At 37.8% G+C, this 21,678-nt stretch overlaps 1 protein-coding gene across 1 annotated transcript in view; it reads left to right on the top strand.

Moving 5' to 3' along the window:
- The window catches only part of LOC110465469 (ligand-gated ion channel 4-like), a 10,209-nt gene extending 8,342 nt beyond the window's left edge, over positions 1-1,867 (top strand). The window contains exons 2-3 of the mRNA XM_021521305.1: positions 230-1,402; positions 1,853-1,867. Coding sequence (XP_021376980.1) covers positions 230-1,402; positions 1,853-1,867 — 1,188 coding nt within the window. The remainder of the gene's footprint in view (positions 1-229; positions 1,403-1,852) is intronic.
- Positions 1,868-21,678: the final 19,811 nt, after the last annotated feature.

Raw genomic sequence — 21,678 nt, 5'->3', positions numbered from 1 at the left:
CATATGTAGAAAGTGATTCACGTGCAACTAGTTTACTCATAACACATCGTTTAAAGAAAAAGAGTAAAAATGTTACATGATTTTATTATGCTTGGAATGTCGACAATTCTACAAACTACATAAACACGTATGACAATGTGTTAATCTCTCTGTTTGCCTTCCCAAAATGCTTTCAAATCAGATACCACATTTCTTTAAATACGTATTTATGTAGGCGTTTCTGTTACAGTTGGCGTACGCATATAAACATTTTCAACGACTGAACATGGGAAGGATTTTTGTATTGCTTCTGTTTGTGATATGCTTTGACGTCATCCTATCACAAGGTACCATGGATGACTTGGTGAGACTGAAGAATACTCTGTTCCAGAACTATACCAAGGACTTCCGTCCTGTTTATAACATGAGTGACCCGATACACGTGACAATCGATATGTTCCTGATCTCTATTTTAGACTTAGACGAAGTAACCGGTACAATCACCCTAAACTGTGGTCTCACATTGTTTTGGACTGATTACCGCCTTGCCTGGAACCCAAACGAATTCGGTATCACCTCTTTCGTGTTTAACTCGTCAAATGTGTGGAAACCGCGAATTTACATTACAACATCAGCTGACGATTTGTCCGATTTCTCTTACGACGCTTTCGATGTAAGGGTAAATTCTAACGGCACGGTATTTGCGTCACCAGGTCGACATGTAAAGGCTAGTTGCAGCTTCGACATGACCAGATTTCCGACTGATTCACAAACGTGTGTCATGCAAATTGCGTCATGGATATTCGCAGCTTCTGAGATGGTATTCATCATAGCACGACCACAAATCAACATGGTTTACTATAAACCTAATGGGGAGTGGGATATTGACTGGACGTCTGTCACAAACAACACTGATTTCGGATCTTACTATTCTGTTTTAGACTTTTCAATACATCTGACAAGACGTTCTGCATACTTTATTATATCCATGACTATACCAGTGCTACTCCTTTGCTTTCTCAACCCGTTCGTGTTTTTCTTGCCCACCTCCTCAGGAGAGCGGATTTCCTACACAATCACCATGTTCCTGTCGTTGGCCGTATTTATGACACTTATCGGAGAAAATATGCCAAAGGTTTCAGATCCAATGGCAGGGATTTCCTATTTCCTCTTCGTGGCTATGTTGTACAGTTGTCTGCTGATCGTGTTGACGATATTCACCCTGCGCTGTGGCGCTAAGAACGATAAACACAGGTTCCCTGGATGGTTGTTGCGGTTAGCCTCACGAAAAGCATTTCACAAATCAGTCAACAGCATCAATAAAGTAGATGACGCCAATAAAGTCAAAATTGTCCAGGTGATGGAGTATGGTAATGCACCTGAGGAGACAATTTCTCACGGAGACGAAGAACTACAAAAGACTGTGAGGAAGGAGGACATAATGCGTTTCATTGACAAAAGTCTTTTTTACATAACATTCTTAATAATGGTTGTTATTTGTGTCGTATTTAGTTTTTACTTCTGGTTTTAATTTGAAAGGCATTTCGTAATTATAATTCCAGATTTCATTTTGACGCCAAATAGATATTTGACCGGTTCGGATTTCTCCTCTTTTCTTACATCTGTAAGTGGAAGATATATTATGAAATTGACATACCAAATATTTCATGTTTTTTTTATTTTTTACTTAAATAAAGGGTTATTAATCAGTTAATTCAATATTTTATACAGAAAATGTTCTCTGTGTTTTTAAAATCCTGCATTACACTTTCTTTTAATGTAATTTAGGGTAGGAAAATCAACGACAGAAACCCTACCTCATACTCCAAACGATTCGAATACAGATACTGATCAACATGTATTTCTTGTCTAGAAGGTTGCCATGTGATACACGTAAAGTTCATTAAATTCTAGGCATATTGAGATCCGCAACTAATATCCTACGAACATGGAGAACTGCAGTTCTACATACTTCTTTACTAGGTTGATTGAATTAAACAGTTTTTATTGAAAAGAATTTAGAAAGTACAAGGCAAAGATTGTATGCAATGATTCAATTGATTAGAATGACTTCAATGAAAAAGTTCGGATTGTAGAGATGGTGTGAGTTTTATGAGATAAGGAATGCAATCTGTAGAGTTAATATAGACACTTTTTGTTGTTTTATAGAAATATAAAATACTTCTACAACGTTTGCGATAGTAAATAACAATAGATTAATGGACGACAGACCAACTATCTCCATATATGTTCCATTATCAAAACCAGGCAAGTTCTACAATATGATGTAAAATACCTAGACCAATTAAACAGGGTTCTTGTTGCTCCGAGTTGCCTTGTCACTATAAGAGTTACTCCTTCATTGTAAAATCGATGTGATACTTGTGGAGGTAGAGCGCCATAATGTTCTATGTTGTATGCCAAGCGAGATTGAGTTCCAATTTGTTCGCATTTTTCTGACCTAAATTTATTGCAATTATAACTGCCAAGGGAATGCGATTTGCTGATCTCTTGCTTGTAAAGCAGAACGTTCATCCAACGAGTTACAGGCCAAACTATATATCATGTTAATACTATTCGGCAACAATACTTTGAAGTGTTGCAAACCTGCTAACCTATCCAATGGAAGTCTTCAGTATTTTCACCAAAAAATCAGGAAAGCAGCTTTTCAATGCTTGCATCTAGTACAAACAGTAATCTATCTTTCTAAATGAATACAATCACTGATTGCAGTTTTAAATTGGCCGTTTCCATTTCCTTCGAAAATAAATCAGACGATTGTACAGGTCCGTTCTCTAGACAAGGACTACCAACCGATGGATCATCAACGTACATGTTAACATAGAGAGATGACATTAAAGCAACACATACACAATTATAGCCAATCAAACCATCACTGCGATGGCATCTATGTCAAACATATTTCTTTACACACCTAACAAAGGGTTATCGATCCTTTATAATGCCTCCATTAGCCCCTATTGATTTAGTAAAGTATAAATAAACAAACATTCTGTGGATATGGGTAGCATAATGTCACTAATCTCTTGAACAACCAACCGTGTGATAGCATAATTGTATCTTTGGGAGGTATCCGTGAAGATTCTTAATAATAATAATAATTCGAGGTTCCTTTATACCGCTGTATCACAATCTAGATAGTAGGTCGTCTCAAAGCGCTTTACAAACTAATATCCGTGGTTATAGCAACCAGCCAATATCTTTCTCAACTCCCTTGGGCGTATTTAGCCGGTTCTGCCATTTCGGCGCTCAACTCTACTATTCAACAATTCTAGCACTGCCAAACCACGTGCTCATTTACAGCTTAGTAGACTTGAACAAGCGGATACAAGTATCGTGCTCAAAGAAACAACACCGTGCTGTGCCGTGACTCGAACCCGCAACCCTTTGGTCACGAGCCCGGCGTCCTACCAATAGGCTACCGTGCCTCTAAGTGTTCTTCTGAGTGTTGAGTGAAATAGCGCTTTGGATACATCAATCGTCAATTAAGAAAGGTATGAATGGATATATATAAATTTTATTCTAAATTGAGATAGTAGTCTCTTTAGATAAAGCAAATGTATTGTTAAAATAGCAATTCTAGAAAAAATAATTACTTAAAGGTTGCTGGCTCCAGATTCGCTGAGGAAATTTTAATTAAAAACATGCAAATCTATAACACTTAACTGATATTCATTGTGTTAAATTTCAAACATTTGATTTTTCATGAAAGATATTTATAATGAAAGAAATATTCTGAGTGATATTATTATTCCGTCATCTTTCACGAGAAAATCAAGACTTGAATGGTGTTACAAATTTTGAAATAAAAACATGATTTTCCTAACCGTAGTTCAATGCATGTCATGTCTGTTTGATATCCTGTAAAATCATGTACTGTTATTGTAACTGTTACTAAACAAATGTTAAAAGGTACTTTATATTCTAATTTACAGCTGATCTACTTATACAAATTCAACAACTGAAGATGACAAGGATTCCCGTATCGCTTCTCCTGGTAATGTGCAGTGACGTCATCATATCATGTGCACATGCGCAGGGTACGATGGATGACCTGTTGAGACTGAGGGATACTCTGTTCCAGAACTACACCATGTACTTCCGGCCTGTATATAACCTTAGTGACCCAATACACGTCACATTTGATATGTACCTGATCTCTATTTTAGATCTAGACGAAGTCACCGGGACAATCACCTTAAACTGTGTCGTCAAAATATCATGGTCAGACTATCGTCTTTCCTGGAACCCAAGCAACTTTGGCGGTATCACCTCTTTCGTATTTAACGCATCCAACGTGTGGAAACCTCGAATTTACATTGCAACATCATTTGAAGATTTGCCGGATTTCTCTTACGATGCTTACGACGTAAGGGTGTACTCTAATGGTTCAGTAACATCTTCACCAAGTCGACATGTAAAGGCTAGCTGCAGTTTCGATATGACAAACTTTCCTAAAGATTCACAAACGTGTAGTTTGCAGATTGCTTCTTGGGTGTTTTCAGCTTCTGAGATGTTATTCTTAATAACACGTTCAGACATTGGTATGACTAGCTATAAACCTAACGGTGAGTGGGACATCGACTGGACATCGGTCACAGACAACACTTACGTCGTTCCTATGCTACATTTTCTATGCACCTGACAAGGCGTTCTGCATACTTCACCGTATCCCTGATTATTCCAGTGCTTCTTCTGTGTTTCCTCAACCCGTTTGTGTTCCTCTTGCCCGCCTCCTCAGGAGAGCGGATTTCCTACACAATCACCATGTTCCTGTCGTTGACTGTATATATGACGCTCATCGGAGAAAACATACCGAAGGTTTCCAATCCAATGGCGGGATTTCCTATTTCCTCCTCTTGGTGATGTTTTACAGTTGCCTGTTGATCTTATTGACGATATTCACCCTGCGCTGTGAGGCTGTGACCGATATCCGCATGTTCCCTGGGTTGTTTTTACGGATTGTGTTCCGTCTAGAATTTCACAAATCAGTCATTAATACAAACAAAGTTGACGCCGCTCATACAGTCATAAATGCTCAGGTAATGGGGAATGATAAGGCAACTGAGTGGACAATAAATAGCGGTGACGAAGAAGTAAAAAAAACTGTAAGGAAGGAAGACGTTATGCTCTTCATTGACAAAAGCCTTTTTTACCAAACATTTGTAATGATAGTTTTCATTTGTTTGGGATTTGGTGTATACTTCTGGCTTTAATTTAACTGAAATTCTTGAATAGTTTTTGTCTGTATGTACATTTGTATCCCGCCTCAGGCAAAAATCCTGTAGTCCTATTGGTTAAAACGACGTCACATGATATCCAGTATATTTTCATATTAGGTCAGTAGAATCTCACATTAGGTGAGTACGAAAGAGTTATCGTTCTTTGCCCATAAGAGTCAACTTGTAACAAGATGGCAAGAAACTTGTATCGGTTCGCCTCGCCCGATACAAGTTTCTTTTAGACCCAATATTTTTCCGTATTAGGTCACTAACAAACTGTGTAACTAATAGTATCAGTTCGTGCTTATTGTACCAAGAACAGAATTGAAATAAACAAAGATTTCTATTTCAGCGTCATCACAAAATAGCAGTCTGTAATGACAATTAACTTAAGAAACAAGGGATACTTAAACATACATTTTGTTATCAACCGGAAGTGACATCATGTGGTTCGGTAAGGATTTACATGTGACAACCTTTATGATTTTTCTTTGCTAACAAGGAATCGTTTCGTTCATAAATGATCTGAGACACTACAAATAAATAAGCATTGTCTTAAATTTAGAAGTTAGAACAACAGTTTTTATAGCAACCATATCCAATATAGATTTACGCATTTTAGGTTCGAAATTCTGACACATTATTTTACTGGCCAAAGTGACTCCAGTATCCAGGACAACTTTTGTGGGTCATGAAGTGTTGAAGCTACGTCAATACTTAAAACTTTACCTTAATGTTAGTGCTGAGGAAAGGAAAAGTGAAGACCAAAAAATTGAATTCCTTACACAACGCTTGATAAAGAGGTGACCACTTGTGTTATATTTCAAGTAACTATCAATATATTGAGGTACGAAACAATTGTTCAATAGAACTATGCAAAGTGTTCCTCAAATCTGTAATAATATAAGAAAAAGGTTGAAGGTAAAACTTCAGTTTTGAGTATGTTTTTTAAACATTGATGTTTTTAATAGTACTGAACTAGATTCAGCTTTATAATACAATTTTTTGTGTGTGTAAAGTGATGCATAGTTCTCCCTATATCGGACGGCATTATTCTATCAAAACAGATTATCACCTAAAATATGAACAATCTCATGTTCACGTGCTCTAGATACATATAATGTTCAAGATGACATTTTCTCTATCAATATAGACACTGAAGAACTATATTTGCGTTTTAGATTTCAGATATAGAAAGATGAACAAAACGTTGAAAAAGGAGGAAACATGTAGGTGGTATGTAACTCTATATCGTGGATAATTCAACATATAATAGGTAAAGAGCTAGTACATTAGTATTAATGCAATAATTGCAAAACAACTATATAAAGACCAAGTTATTTGTAATGAAGGGTAAACAGTTAACGTCCGAATCCCTACTTAATAATCAAAATTATTTGGATTAAGATATTGATCGGTGAGTATTGATTTTGTCCATAAAGAGACGATGTGGTATAAATATCTTTCAAGGAATATTGAGCAAATTTAGTAATTACATGTATTAATACATCCCCCCTCAATAATTCCAACTTTGCTATTATCATATTCAAGTCTCTAGATTATTCGGGTAGTATTTAATGACGTGAAAGCTGTCAATGACTGTAAACTTTTCATCGGGGTAGATATCTATCATTTGATAATTTATTACAGCGAAAAAAGGCCTAACTAATGATTCGGTACATCTCTAACAGGAAACTTGTTAATGAAAAGGACATAAAAAAGATACAATACTTTTGTGATTGCGAAGTCAGTACTGTATCACTTTCTTAGATTGATATCTGAAATACTTATCGTCACGGAAGTCCATCATTGTTTGTCATGGTCTGCAGGAGTTCTTCAGAAGTGGCCTAGTATGTAGGGTGCGGCTAGTGAGATTGCGAGAAGTTATCAAGTATATCAGAATATTGTTTACTTTGAGGAGAGAGGGAATTGTTTTCAGGAAAAAAAGGCATACTAGATATACATGTCTTGCTTGTTTGTGTTTTACGTACTATTAACGACTATGGTTATTAAATGGCGAGCCATGCTTTGGTGATTAAGAGACGCCGTAGTACCCGAGGAAAACCACTTACCTGCGGCCAGTACCTGGCGACTGCTTCACGTAGGCTTCGAATTCACGACCTAGTAGTAAAGGGCTTGTGATAATATTCGCCCACATCCAATTAACATTCTGCTATTGTGGCCACAATGTAGATGTGTATGTTACGTATCAAATGTTGGGCGACAGGAAAATGTACTGTAGGGACGATAAATACCTCTACTTGTGTATTTATCCGAGGATTATTATAGGCACAAAGGGACTGAAATGTACTGAAACGTAGCGACACGTTAAATTGTTTGAGTATACAGTAAAGCTTAGAGAATAATACATTTGAAAGGGTCTATATAAGTCAGACGTTCATTAGTATAAAACCGTCCGTAGAGTACGTAGTACGTACAGGAAATGATGTTTTATTGTTTGTTTGTATACATAAACATAGGTGTCTTAACACTTAGCATCAACGTCATCTATACTCACCTGGTTTAGTTTAGTATTGTTTAACGTCCTATCAGCAGCTATGGTCATTTAAGGACGGTCTACTCCCCTGACAGTCTGATAAGTAGAGCTAACGTTTACAGGACAAGAGTCATGTAGCCAGTATTTCGGCGCACAATATTTAATAAATGCATGCACAAGCTGAGCACTAGTTTTACCCACTTTCTAGTTGCATAAATATCTCGAGTTCAGCCAATCAAAGACTACGGAAATAAAGCAAATAAAGCAAATATGTATAAGTTTGCCGTTACAACAATGATTTTGATTGTAGAGAATACATCTATTTTTTGAAAAAGGGATGTACGTTTGCATGTTTGTATATTTTCTTATTTGCAAAGACGTGTTAAAATAAATCAATGAATGGGGCTACAGTGACAGCAGAATGGCATATAGCCTTAATAACATTCGGACCTAATTGAGACATGCGTGAGAGACCGTCCGCATCAGCGTTGTTTTCCCCATCCCGGTAATGTAAGGTAAAATTGTAACAGGCCAACGCAGCTACCCAACGATGAATTGTTGCATCTAGCTTGGCCTTACCCAGTACATAAGTTAGAGGATTATTGTCAGTGACAACTTGGAACGTATTACCATAGAGGTAATCGTGAAATTTGTCGGTGACAGCCCATTTAAGAGCTAAAAACTCTTACTTATGAGCCGGATAGTTCCGCTCATTGGGTCTTAAGCCGCGGCTTGCATATGCGATTACCCTCTCTTCACCATCATGCTTCTGATACAGCACAGCACCTAATCCTAGGCCACTGGCGTCAGTATGAACAATGAATGGTTTAGAGAAATCAGCATAAGCCAGAACAGGAGGCTTTACCAGTAACTCTTTCACAGTATCGAAAGCGGTCTGCTGTGCATCTTCCCAAAGCCACTCAGCCTTCTTTTTTTGGTTTTGACTTGGATTTAACCTTAGCTTTAGGTTTAGATCTCCTTGTCAAATCATGACCCTGCAAGAGTTTGTTTAGGGGTTGTACAACTTTAGAAAAGTCTTTGATAAAGCGCCTATGATAGTCGCTAAACCCCAAAAACTGGCGCAATTCCTTCACATTCCTAGGTGGAGGCCATTTTTACACAGCAGACAGCTTTTCAGGGTCTGTCGCTATACCTTTCTCAGAGACTACATGTCCAAGATATGTCACTGATTTTTTTTAAAAACTCACAATTGGAAGGTTTAAGTTTGAGGCCGTGTTTCACCAGTCGGGCAAAAACCGATTCTAACCTGTTTAAGTGCTCGTCAAATGTCCGGGAAAAGATCAGAATGTCATCAAAGAAGATTAAACACTCTTTGAGATGCATATCACCCATGCATTTTTCAATGAGTCGCTGAAAACATGCTGGAGCACAACTCAAACCAAAGCCCATTCGGTTTGTTTCCCAGAAACCCAGGTTTCCAACCGAAAAAGCGGTCTTAGGTTTGTCCGACTCCTCCACCTGGACTTGCCAATAACCTGACCTCAAGTCCAATTTTGTAAAAAAACGAGACCCGATCAAGCTATCTACAGTATCGTCGAAGCGAGGAAGCATGTAAGCATCCTTACGTGTGCGTGAATTGAGCATACGGTAGTCTATACAGAATCTCAATGATCCATCCTTTTTCCGTACCAAAACTACATTGGAACTATAAGGACTATTGGACTCTCTTATGACACCTGCCTCTTGCATCTGTTTGACATGTTGACGAACCTCCTCGTACATACCAGGTGGTATTTTACGATATGGTTGTTTGAATGGTCTATCGTCTACGAGGTATATGCGATGTTTCACAAGATTCGTACAACCAAAGTCAAAAGGACCGGTGGAAAAAGCTTTTTTCCAATTTCCCAAGACCTGATGCGCCCTTAACAGCTGCTCCTCTGTCAGATTCTCAGTGTCAATTATTATACCAAGTTCTTCTGGTACATATTTTGAACTCTGTTCAGTGTTAGCTGGTAACTCTGAAGCTAAATTGTCAACTACCCTCACTGGGTTAGCAGTACAAATAACTTTTCTAGGTTTGATAGTAACAGGTTTACCGGTGACATTGCATACCTTTACTGGAATTTTGACACTTGACACACTGTTGTGAACACGAGGGCAAACTGTATATTTCAGGTCAGAATGGATGGTATTCTCTGTAACAAGGTTAGTAGTGTGTGGGTCTAGTCCCCTCACTATGCCAGTAATAACCATCGACTCATATGGAGCCAAAGTAACGGGTTTCCTGCTTAATGTTTTCACGGAGTAGGAACAAGTTATACTGGACACAGCTAGTTCCCATTCTGAGGGCAGCTCAACGTCTTCTGAAGCTAAAGATTTAACAACACGTATTACGTTGGTACCCAGCAATGCTGGGCATTGTCTGTTGAAATCTGTGTCTGGCACGACAACTAACAAAATATCAAAACTATCATGAGACAAAAATGGTAAAGACACACTACATTCTATATATCCTAAATAATTCAAAAGTGAACCATTAGCCACCTTGACCTCCAATCCCAAAGACTGAAGTTCTCTCAGTGGTGGTTTGTCGGATAAGCCATTATAAAATGTCTCAGATAATGTGGAAATCATGGAACCACTGTCTATCAGACCTATGACCTCTTGACCTTGAATGCTAATAAGGGCCTCGTTAGAGGGACCTAGAAGTCTATCTAATAATTTAGGACTATGGCCATTTGTCTCCTGACCGGCCTCTGTATGGCCACCTGCAGAGACCGCTAATCTTTTGGGTCAGTCTTTTGGTCCTTACCTTTGTCATTTCTTTTATGACCATTGTAACCTTGACCCTTGCCTCGGCCTCTACCTCTGTAACCTGACTTTGACCTCTGCTCATCCTTTTTAGATGTGGCTTCACCAAGTTTGGATAAAATAGTGTCAAATTTGGCCTCAATACTAGAGTTTAGTTTTTCCTCTAAGGATTTGAGCTTTTTCTCAAAATCCTTCCCTATATCTGATACCTGTTGCTGGTCAACTTCACAATTGACAGCATGACTGTGTCCTTTTTTAGTTTTGTCTGGATTTTCATTTCTGTTAGTTTTACCTGTTGTGCCAGATTCTGAAAGAGAGATTTCCTTTTCAACAACCCGTATCTCACGCAGTAACGTGTCGAAATTATCCAACGAGTCATATTTGTGACGTGTCTGACTCTTCAGCTTATCTGACCTAAGTGAGGTCCAGAATTTATGCCTTAGCATGTCATTTCTTGAAGACGTGTTAAGAGAACCGTTCTCTATGGCAGTTTGTAGCAGGCTTTCCAGTCTGCACCCAAAATCAGTGACAGACTCACCTTGTCGTTGAGAAGAGTTAACAAACTCTTGCATCAACATGCCATGAGTTGAAATATCTCCAAACAAAGAGTCAATTTTATGGAGTATTTCTGGTATGGTGGCTCTCTCTCCATGAATACCTTCCTGGCTGTGCCTTTCAACGAGCGACGTATTTCTTGCACCAAAACACTTGGAGAAACTTCCTTATCTCCATGCAAGCAACGGATCTCGTATCTCCATTCAGGATAGGTTACCTCCCCTTTCGAAGGGGGTTCACTACCCGAAAATATGGGGATTTTGGGAATGTTCTGGGAGACTCTACCTGAATGTACATTTGAGTCATTGACTCCAGTACTGTTCATAAATACTGAACTAGTACGGTCCCTAGGTAAAATTGGTGTCTTAGGAGGATTTGCCATAAAGCTAATCTCCTCTTTAACCGGGACTAATCGGTACCCACCCGAAGCCATAAGTATCTTTAACATTTCCTCCTCAGAGAACTTAGCTAAGGGTTTACCTAATATTTCTTGTAGGTTATCCTTACTATCAGGATTAATTTCTATATCATCCTTATCACCTTGGGCACCCCCGCCTTCCCGCTGGTCGGTATCAACCAACTTAGTCTTAACTTCAGTATCCTCAATATCCGACATACTGGCTAAAGGTAAATAACTGATAAAGTTAGCAATATATGTCTATTTACAATCAAAAAATATCTTTGATACAAATCTCTTCACCCAAGAGCGAGCCAATATATCTATTGGATGCACACCATCCCTGAGCAAACCAAAATTGATAGTTGGGTTTTTACCCGCTCTTTTGTAAACAAGTAGGTCTGACTTGAAATTTAAGGAGTAAACACACCCTACCGGGTTAACCCTGGTGTTGATATCCCTAATTTGGCTGTTCAGGATCTCAACACGTCTAAATAGGATGGTATCTTGCTCATCAAGCGCAATTTCCTGCGAATGTGTGTATCCCTTGCCTAAATTCCAATATTTCATTGAATATGGTGGGCTTTCGAGGAATACAAGCTTAACTTGACTGTATTGACTACAATGTTCAACAAATAGGTTTAGCTTTGTACATACAAAGGCTGAACATTCGTCATCAGTAGAATGGGTTAAATTGAATTTTCCCTTCTTGGTAGTTATATCGCATGTACCAAGCCAAACATAGAACACGATTGATCTATACCTACTAATTAGTTTATCCAAATTTCTATGTAAATAATTTAAACCAAAATCGAATTTCCCTCCAGCTCTACAACAAAATTCTACACTATAGCCAAACTGCTGGATTAAATCATGATGGGCTCTTAGTAAAAATCCCTTACTAGAAGACAATAAAATTGGTTTTCTGGTTAACTTATCACCTTCCGGGGCTATTATAGGTTTCTCTACAAATTTAGAAAGTTTATTTCTACTCATACCAAGTTATCCTCAATTGTACAAATGTATAATAAATTTCAGTACCAGGTTCAAGTTCTTCAATACAAAAGCTTTTCCTACATGTATGATATATTAGGGGAAAACACACAACCTCGCTCACAACATAGTGCAATACTTACCTTATCTTGATATTGGTGAAGGGAATGAGGGTTGGTGAATGATGCATGCAAATGGATACAGATGAAAAAATGGTGATGATGAACAGAGCTGTCTCTATTTTCACCCAGCCAAGTCCCTGGGAAAACAGACCAACACTACTGTACCGTTTCTACAACGAATATATATCACATAGTATTCAATACACAATTTAGTAATACATATGTTATAAAAAAACAGTTATCGCTCAGCATAACGCTTATTATCATACCATTATGGTCATACACATTCAAATATATCTGAATGAAACTTAATTTGCTGATATGAAAATTTCCTCGTACCTAGAATTAGGTTTGAACTAAGTTCCTATACTAACATACCTATATAATATAACTACAGTACACAAAAGTTACTTGTAAACAGTACGATAAATCAGCAACACTATACGAGCAAATTTAACATATAACACAGTTAATAGTCTGCTTCTCTTTTCCCAGTCTGTTTCCATGAAGAAAACAAATCACTCGGCTGACGACAATTCATACTCCATCTTTTCCACTCAGGCAAACTTCCGAATCCCAGAATCTTACTGTCCTCGTTTACCTGGCCAGTACCGTTCCATTGCTCCAGACGAAATGAATACCTACACCGGAAATGACGTAATATCCTAGGTTTTAGCTTTTTTCCCGCTCACTGGCGATAAAGTGGCATCCTAATTTTAGATGTCACACGGTGGCGTACCGGCTCACGGCTCTCATCCCCGACTCTCTCTTCTCATCTACGTGGGCGCCATCGTAAGGCCTTCGGCGTGTTCAATTAAGACACACAAGTCCTCCGTTGTTCGAGAATGTTTTATTCGTCATTCATGTCTCTCGGAAGAGAGAGCCTGTAAAATATATATTTACACAATAGTCACTTCTATTGATAATCTGTAATAATGTACAAAGATGGTAATCAATTGTTCATTATGAACTTAATAAATTGATATATATATTATATATTATACTAGAGTTTATAGTAAGTCTGTCTTACCAGGGCCTCGTCCGGGTGGTAAGTCCTTGGCAGATTATTGCTTCATCTAGCATGATCTGCTGTTCAGCTCGGAGTGACTGGGCAAGGGTTTGTGCTGTGTGAGGCAAAGTGGTTGCGCATGCGTCGTTCATATAGAGCGACCTGCATGCACAACCTCAGGTATGCGTTCTTTCACTCAGGTGTGACATAACATGCTCACATACATGTGGCAAAGCCCATGTATGACCCTAGGCCCTACATCTATATTTGAGATAGACTTTGAAGAAAATTAAATTAAGTCAGAAGTTTATTTAAATTAAATAGAAATCTGTAGGTATCTCAATTTTGTGGATACTTCTTAGTAGTTTAATATTTCATATGAAAAGGTGATGATGGAATTTAGTGTTTAAGCATAATGATATATTTGTCATGGTAATGATGATTATGATATTGCAGTATTTTTACACTTAAGTTAATCTTTGCCATTACATAACCAATTATCAGTTATTTAAACTGTGTGCTAGACCTGCAACAGTTGAGAATACCGAAATGACAACAAAACCATAGTTCGAACTCAAAATAGATAAAACTAGGGCAAAATATGAACAAAGAAAAGATTTACATTGCGACCATGTAAAAACAGTACCAGGAGAATAAGACCAGGTGTTCCTGAAGGGAAGGAATCTTCTGTTTCATCGATGTCACCCGCCATGTAAATCTAAGACAAATCCAAGTAAGGTCACGTCTTCACTTCCAGAACACGGGTAGTGACAACGTAACCACACTGCACACTCATGAGCATTATCAAAAGCATCGACCTGCATATCACAAACGGGAAAAGGACATTTCCCTGTGAGATCCTGATGGCGACCATAGTATTCTTTTAACAGAGTGATAAACGGACACATAGTGCTATATTTCATACAAAAAAGCTATACGTTTTATATGTAGGTTGTATTACATTTATATATCATAATGACAACACATGGAACTAAGTGATGGATCCTAAACATCAGAGATTTGGTTTGGTTTGTGTTTTACGTTCTTTTAACAGAAATGGTCAGTTAAAACCGTGCTGCGGCCAGTAACTGGCTTCTGTTCACACGTAGGCCTCGAACCCGCAACAGTGGTGTAGGAAAACCGGAGTACCCGGAAGAAAACCACTGATCTACGGCCAGTACCTGACCTCTGTTCACACGTAGGCCTCGAACCCGCAACAGTGATGGAGGGAAACCGGAGTACCCGGAAGAAAACCACAGACCTACGACCAGTACCTGACCTCTGTTCACACGTAGGCCTCGAACCCGCAACAGTGATGGAGGGAAACCGGAGTACCCGGAGGCAAACCACCGACCTACGGCCAGTACCTGACCTCTGTTCACACGTAGGCCTCGAACCAACAACAGCGGTGGAGGGAAAGTGCTAGCAGAATGGCAGATAATCATAAACACTCTAACAGTAGCTAGGCTTGGCTGTATGATCAACTACACTAATCTTTTTCGGGAATTATACTTGGTAATGCATATTTTGTATTATTTTGAATGTTTATCCTAAACTACCACACAGGGAACCATGTCAGTTTATACGTATATGCTAAACTAAAAATAAAATGTCAATGTGGTTGTAGTGACGTACTTTGTGTCAATCTGGAGGGCGATTACAGAGAAATCTCAGCTTTCCCCAAAGGGTCATCAAACCATTTCATCCGGGCGTGGACATATTGTTACGTTAGATGACATTAGTTCCTGTCAATTATGGTGTACATCTTCGTTGGCTAGTGATGTGTTGTCACAAGAGTATTTGTCGGATCTGTAGATTTTGTTGATTGATCTGGGGTCTGATTACTTAAAATTCCTACGTGACTAGACTAAATTCTAGAATCACTATCAAATCAATAAAGAACAGACAAACAATAGAGAAAACATACTTAAACAATAAATGCACTGGTAACGTCTAACAAAACATCATTACTTGTGCCAATAAATCAAACACAGGTATTTACACAAAGCAAACAGGACATTGTCAATCACACAAGGCCGCCATTAGTCCATATTGATAGAAAAAAGGGTTTTGGTATAATATTGTTAAAAGATTGTGAAAATGCCATCCTATTGATGTCGGTAGAAGATCACGCCATTGGTTCGCCAACTCTCGAAAACCGCTCATGAAGTAGCATATCACATTAAATTTGCACAACATCGCCAATTGATTTAATACGCGAAGATTCGCCAGTGTTGACACTGTTCCTTAACAGAATATTACTTGGATACATTGTTTGATAGTTTGTTCATCGTCAACCTTCATTTCTTACATGTAAGATGTGATTTGCTTTACATATGCATGATGTACACAATTTATATATCTTGTAAGAACTTACACAATGATAAGGCTATTTCAATGAGACGTCAACGAAATAGCATAAGTTGATATTATTGCTAAACATACCTGTCTGTTGCACTCTTGTTTGTGGTTCTCACATTTAATTTCAGCTTAAATGGCGTTAAAAAGTAAATCCAAAACAAAACCGAATCTATAACAACATTATGAGATTCAAGGATGTCCGCTTTGCAAGTTACCATTATCACTTCATCATTTGTTAAAGAGAAAAAGTAGGACTTACATATTTATAACATCGTGTGAGAGTACACTTACTTCTGACTATGCACGCAACATATGGAATCAGTTCGATGTCCTAGACATCAGTGAACATGAACTTTATGTTCTTGCTTCTTTTACAGCTGATCCACTTCTTCAGATATCTATCCTACGACGGAAGATGGTAGGATGTAGCCATTTGCTGATCTTAGTAATGTACAGTGACGTCATCATATCAAGTGCACATGCGCAAGGCACGATGGATGACTTGGTGCGACTGAGGAATACGCTGTTCCAAAACTACACTAAGGACTTCCGGCCTGTTTATAACATGAGTGACCCGATACACGTAACACTTGATATGTACCTGGTCTCTATTTTAGATCTGGACGAAGTAACTGGGACAATCACACTGAATTGTGTCGTCTCTATATCATGGACGGATTATCGTCTTTCTTGGAACTCAAGCGACGTCGGTATCACCTCTTTTGTGATGAATGCATCAAACGTGTGGAAACCTCGAATTTACATTACCACATCATCCGAGGATTTGTCGGATTTCTCCTACGACGCCTTCGACGTGAGGGTGTACTCTAATGGCTCAGTAACATCTTCGCCATGTCGACATGTAAAGGCTAGCTGCAGTTTCGATATGACAAACTTTCCTAAAGATTCACAAACGGGTGTTATGCAGATTGCGTCGTGGACTTATACTGCTTATGAGATGGTATTTATCATAGGAACTCCACACATAAGCATGGTTCATTATAAACCTAATGGGGAGTGGGATATCGACTGGACGTCTGTCACAAACAACACTGATTTGGGACATTACTATTCGATAATAGATTTTTCAATTCACCTTGCAAGACGTTCTGCATACTTTATCATATCAATGACCATACCAGTGCTACTTCTTTGCTTCCTCAACCCGTTCGTGTTTCTTCTTCCAGCCTCTTCGGGGGAAAGAATTTCCTACACAATCACCATGTTCTTGTCGTTGGCCGTATATATGACAGTTGTCGGTGAAAACATGCCGAAGGTGTCAGATCCAATGGCAGGGATATCTTATCTCCTCCTCGGGGCTATGCTAGGTAGCTGCATACTGATCCTATTGACGATATTCACTTTACGCTGTGATGCTATGTTCGATATTCGTGAAATCCCTCCCTGGTTTCTCCGGATTGTTTACCGTTTAGAATATCCAAAATCCGGTAAAGAAAACAAAATGAGCACAAATGACACGAGTGACAGTGATGTTATGAGACCAGACGAGGAGACATATAATGATACTGATGAACTGAGACGTTGTTTACAGAAGGAACACGTGATGCGCTTTATTGACAAAGGTCTCTTTTGTATGACACTGTCTATGACTTTTGTTGCGTCGTTGGTGTTCATATTTTATTACTGGTATTAAGTTGACATCATCAGTAGATAATATTTAACTATTATACATTAGAAATAGATTTCTTTGAAATTAGGTACTGTGAATATGTGTCTTCATAAGTTAAAATGAAAACACCAATCAAGATAGTGTTCCCTTCATATGACGTGTTTTCATTAACTTCTTCTCTATCATATAGACGCACATATTCATTTTCTTCAATGTCTAGATTAAATATGTCTTCTCCTTCATGCTTTTGTTCTATGACAAACTGTAAATGAACATAAACAAGAGGATCGCATTTTCTATGCTTGAAATATTGCGCCCAACGCTGACTGCGCTAATTAAAGTCTCTATAAATAATTTGAAGTCAAATATATATGATGCGTGTGTCAATATATCACGCTTAACCAAGCCTTCGTGGTGTCTAGTCATCAGAGGCTAGCGACTGTCGACTACTTTACAGCGTATCTCTTCTCTCTCGAGATGGTCATTTGGGAGTTCAGGTTTAACCATTGAACTAAATACGTTCTGATAAAAAATTAGAGTGAAGTTATTAATATTTAGTACATAATGTGATAAGTAATGGATAAAAGTAATGCTTTCCGCAAAGGTATATGTATCTTGCTTGTGCCAAAGGGAAGAGCATCGAGCATAAAGCAATCGGCATTTCTAGGCGGTGTTATTGCTTGGGTAGAAATTTAATTTGTTTTGAGTGTGTGACGTTTTGTTATCTTTTGTTTGCATATTTGTTTAATAAAACTTTTATCAATGTACCGATTTACATGAAATTTTGTATATATGGCCTATATTTTGTATATTGTCTGTAAGATACAAAAGTATATATCCAGACTTAATAGTGAACTACATTGATATTTATTTTTTCAAACAGTTCATCGCAATTTAAAAAAAAAACACTTCCTCATCAATACAACCTTCTTTTTTATTTATTTTTGCTTGGTAAAGGTTCACATTTTTAAAATAAAATAAAACAATTATGAAACAAACTTTTTCAACTCCTATTAATTACTTTTGTTGGCCGGCCCGGATACTAACGCTCAGGGGTTTTAATGTGGGAGGAAACCGCGTAGTCAGGCAGGTGACCTCAAACCTTTTTACGTCCGATCTATCCCCTGTCACCTTGGTTAAATGGGAGTGCCCGTGTAATCAACCTTTTCATATTGGTTAAGCTGTTTTATTCTTATATCCAATATGACCTAAAATCTGAATTTAAAAACAATTTAAAACTTTCATTTTTTTTGTTATACATATCTTAATTTCTTTTACGGTAATATTTGACTGCACTGCAAAAATAATCCAAACCAAGAAAAAATACTGAAGTATCAGGAGGCTATTATTTAAAAAATCGATAAAACTTAAACAAATCATGAGGAAAGGAATTCTTTTACAGTTAGACCCTATGAAGAAGTACAAGGAAAATACGATAGTAGTGTTCCGGAAGTGTGAACGTATTCTGCTTCATCGATGACATCCAACACGTAAATCTAAGTGGAATTTAAGTAATGTCACGTCCGCACATCCTTAACTCAGGCAGTGACATAAAATCTACAAGGCACTCATATTTGCATAATAAATACGTCAACCTTCAAATCACAGAGAAGTAGCATATCTCCCTGCGATATCCGATGTCAACAATAAAACTAGTTTTTAGTCTACATCAACATGTAACTTCACAAACCCTGTGTTGTAAGTTTGTCCGTCAGCAGGCGACATTTACAATGCAGGTTGTAATATTCGGATTAACCGAATAAATTGTGACATGTGACATAGAGTAGCAGGGATGTTGCTATCAAAAATGAGTTTAAGGTCCTCGCAATAATTAGGGAAATGTGTAGATGCAAAAGAAATGGTGTAGAATATGGGAGGTCACGATAAAGTTAGAAATGCTGGTCTCATGTCACTGTCTTCCCGTGAGTCTGTTTATGTCAATGAATTGGAAAGCTTTACTCCTGAAGTACGTGTGATTATACATTTCCCGGTAAAATACCGATATCGGGACGCACGTGTACTATTGTTTACCAGGGGCTTTTCCGTTTATGCGAAACAACCGTTTTGACCGTTTATAAATGTAACAATTTCGGGTTTAAATCCTGGCGGACCTGCAAATGTGTATGCAGGCCTTGCAAGGCGTTTTCAAGGCTAGCCTGAAAGCAGCATCAGATTACTAGGTCTGACCTTATTTAATAAACGAACAACAGTGGTCCGATCGGTTTGACCGTTTTAACGAAAACGGCCCAGGTGTTACTATAATTTGCACTACGATATTAAATTCCCGATACGCAATACGGAAATGACGACTCAGTGTACATGCACATTTCGATCAAGATAATTGAGTCCGAGCTGTACTTTTTCCGGAGTACGTCACGATAATGGACGCTGATGACGATGTGTTGAGCCACCTTAAACACAAGTGCATATTTAGCATTATGTATTAACATATTTGCGATTACCAAAGTCAACGTCTTTCACTCCAAGGCCGCGGTGGCCAAGTGGTAAAAGCGTCTGAAATTATGCTAACACCTAACTTCCACTACTGTGTCGCGGGTTCGAGGCCTACGTGGGGCAGTTGCAAGGTACTGTCCGTAGGTCGGTGGGGTTTTTCGGGGAACTCCGGCTTTCCACCACCACCAAAACCTGGCACGTCCTTAAATGACCAGAGCTGTTAATAGGACGTACAACTTAAACAGATCAAAACAAAACAAAACCAACACTTAAAGGCAAGCATTGTTTTTATAAGATGCATAAACATTGCGGTACCTTAATATATATTTCAATTACATTTTCTCTTTGATTTTGTAAATAAAAATCTATAAGATGATAAGCTGTTAATAGGAGGTAAAACTTAAACAACTCAAAACAAAACAGAACCAACACTCCAAGGCAATAATTGGTTTTTATAAGATGCATAAAAATTACGGTACCTTAATTTATATTTCAATTAAATTTTCTCTTTGATTTTGTAAATAAAAATCGATAAAATGATAAGTACTTGTTAACATTATTTCAAAACCTTAGTTTTGTCTTGCATTTCAAACGTAGATCGTCGTACTCAGTATGAAATCATTTATATTGTACCAGGCACAGACTCATCAGACTGAGTAGCATTATCGAAAAGCAGAATAATCCATAACCAATTACAGGTTACTGAAATTGTTTAACTGACCCTTTCACGTGGTACTGTTCAGATGGTAAAAAGAAACACTTAGTGTTATTTGAATAACTAGGCTTGGCTTTGTAATAAAATACAGTACACCAATCCCATAATTATCTTATTATGTTTGGTAATGTGTTCTTAGTACAACTTGAAAATTTGGTCCCAACAACCACACACGGACCTACGTCATGTGATGATGATTTGCTTAAAATATGGAGAAAATAACAATTAAATTACATCAGGGTTGTGAGATTCTAAAAGATGATTACAGTTCAAATATACATTTCTATAGTCGGAGCTAGGAGGCATGCGCTCTTTTAAAACATCAAAGTACTGAACCTGTCATAGTGTTATTTATAATATAAGGACAATTCAGAACGAATTATCGTTTACAAAGTGGTTAAGTAAGCGCAAGAGTAGAAATGATGTCAAAATTGCTAACGCATCGTTCATTCAATAAAATGTATATTAAGGTAGAAAATTAGTTCCGATTCGTTCGCTTTTTTCCGACAGAGAGTTACTTGCTTATTGGCTTTTGTTAGACGTTATACGGAAGAAATATATCTAATATACTTTTTTCTTTAAAACAAAAAATGTGCCATAGGGATTTGACCCGGGAACACCCTCTTAAAAAAAACAAGTTTTTGCAGCACTTCCGATAAGGCTAACTGCTATATTAATCATTTTCCCCATCCTAACTCGAAATGATTTCAAAACGTTCCAGCTCCCGAAAATTACATAATTTCGCAAGATAATAATTAAAAACGGTAGTATACTGTGAAAATGCCTTGTTCTTCTACCAAATGATAACAACTATTCTGCATTTGCCGTTTATTTCATTTGAAATGTATACCAACACTTACACCCACTCATTTAACAGTACAGTGCTTTTAGTAATTATAACAGATAAATCCATATGGAGTTGACATATTATTAAAGAGAAGACATTGA

This window comes from Mizuhopecten yessoensis, unplaced genomic scaffold (genome assembly GCF_002113885.1).
Source record: "Mizuhopecten yessoensis strain PY_sf001 unplaced genomic scaffold, ASM211388v2 scaffold11081, whole genome shotgun sequence".
Lineage (NCBI taxonomy): Eukaryota > Metazoa > Mollusca > Bivalvia > Pectinida > Pectinidae > Mizuhopecten > Mizuhopecten yessoensis.
The sequence above is the reverse complement of the archived record's forward strand: the minus strand, read 5'-3'. Positions and strand labels throughout refer to the sequence as shown.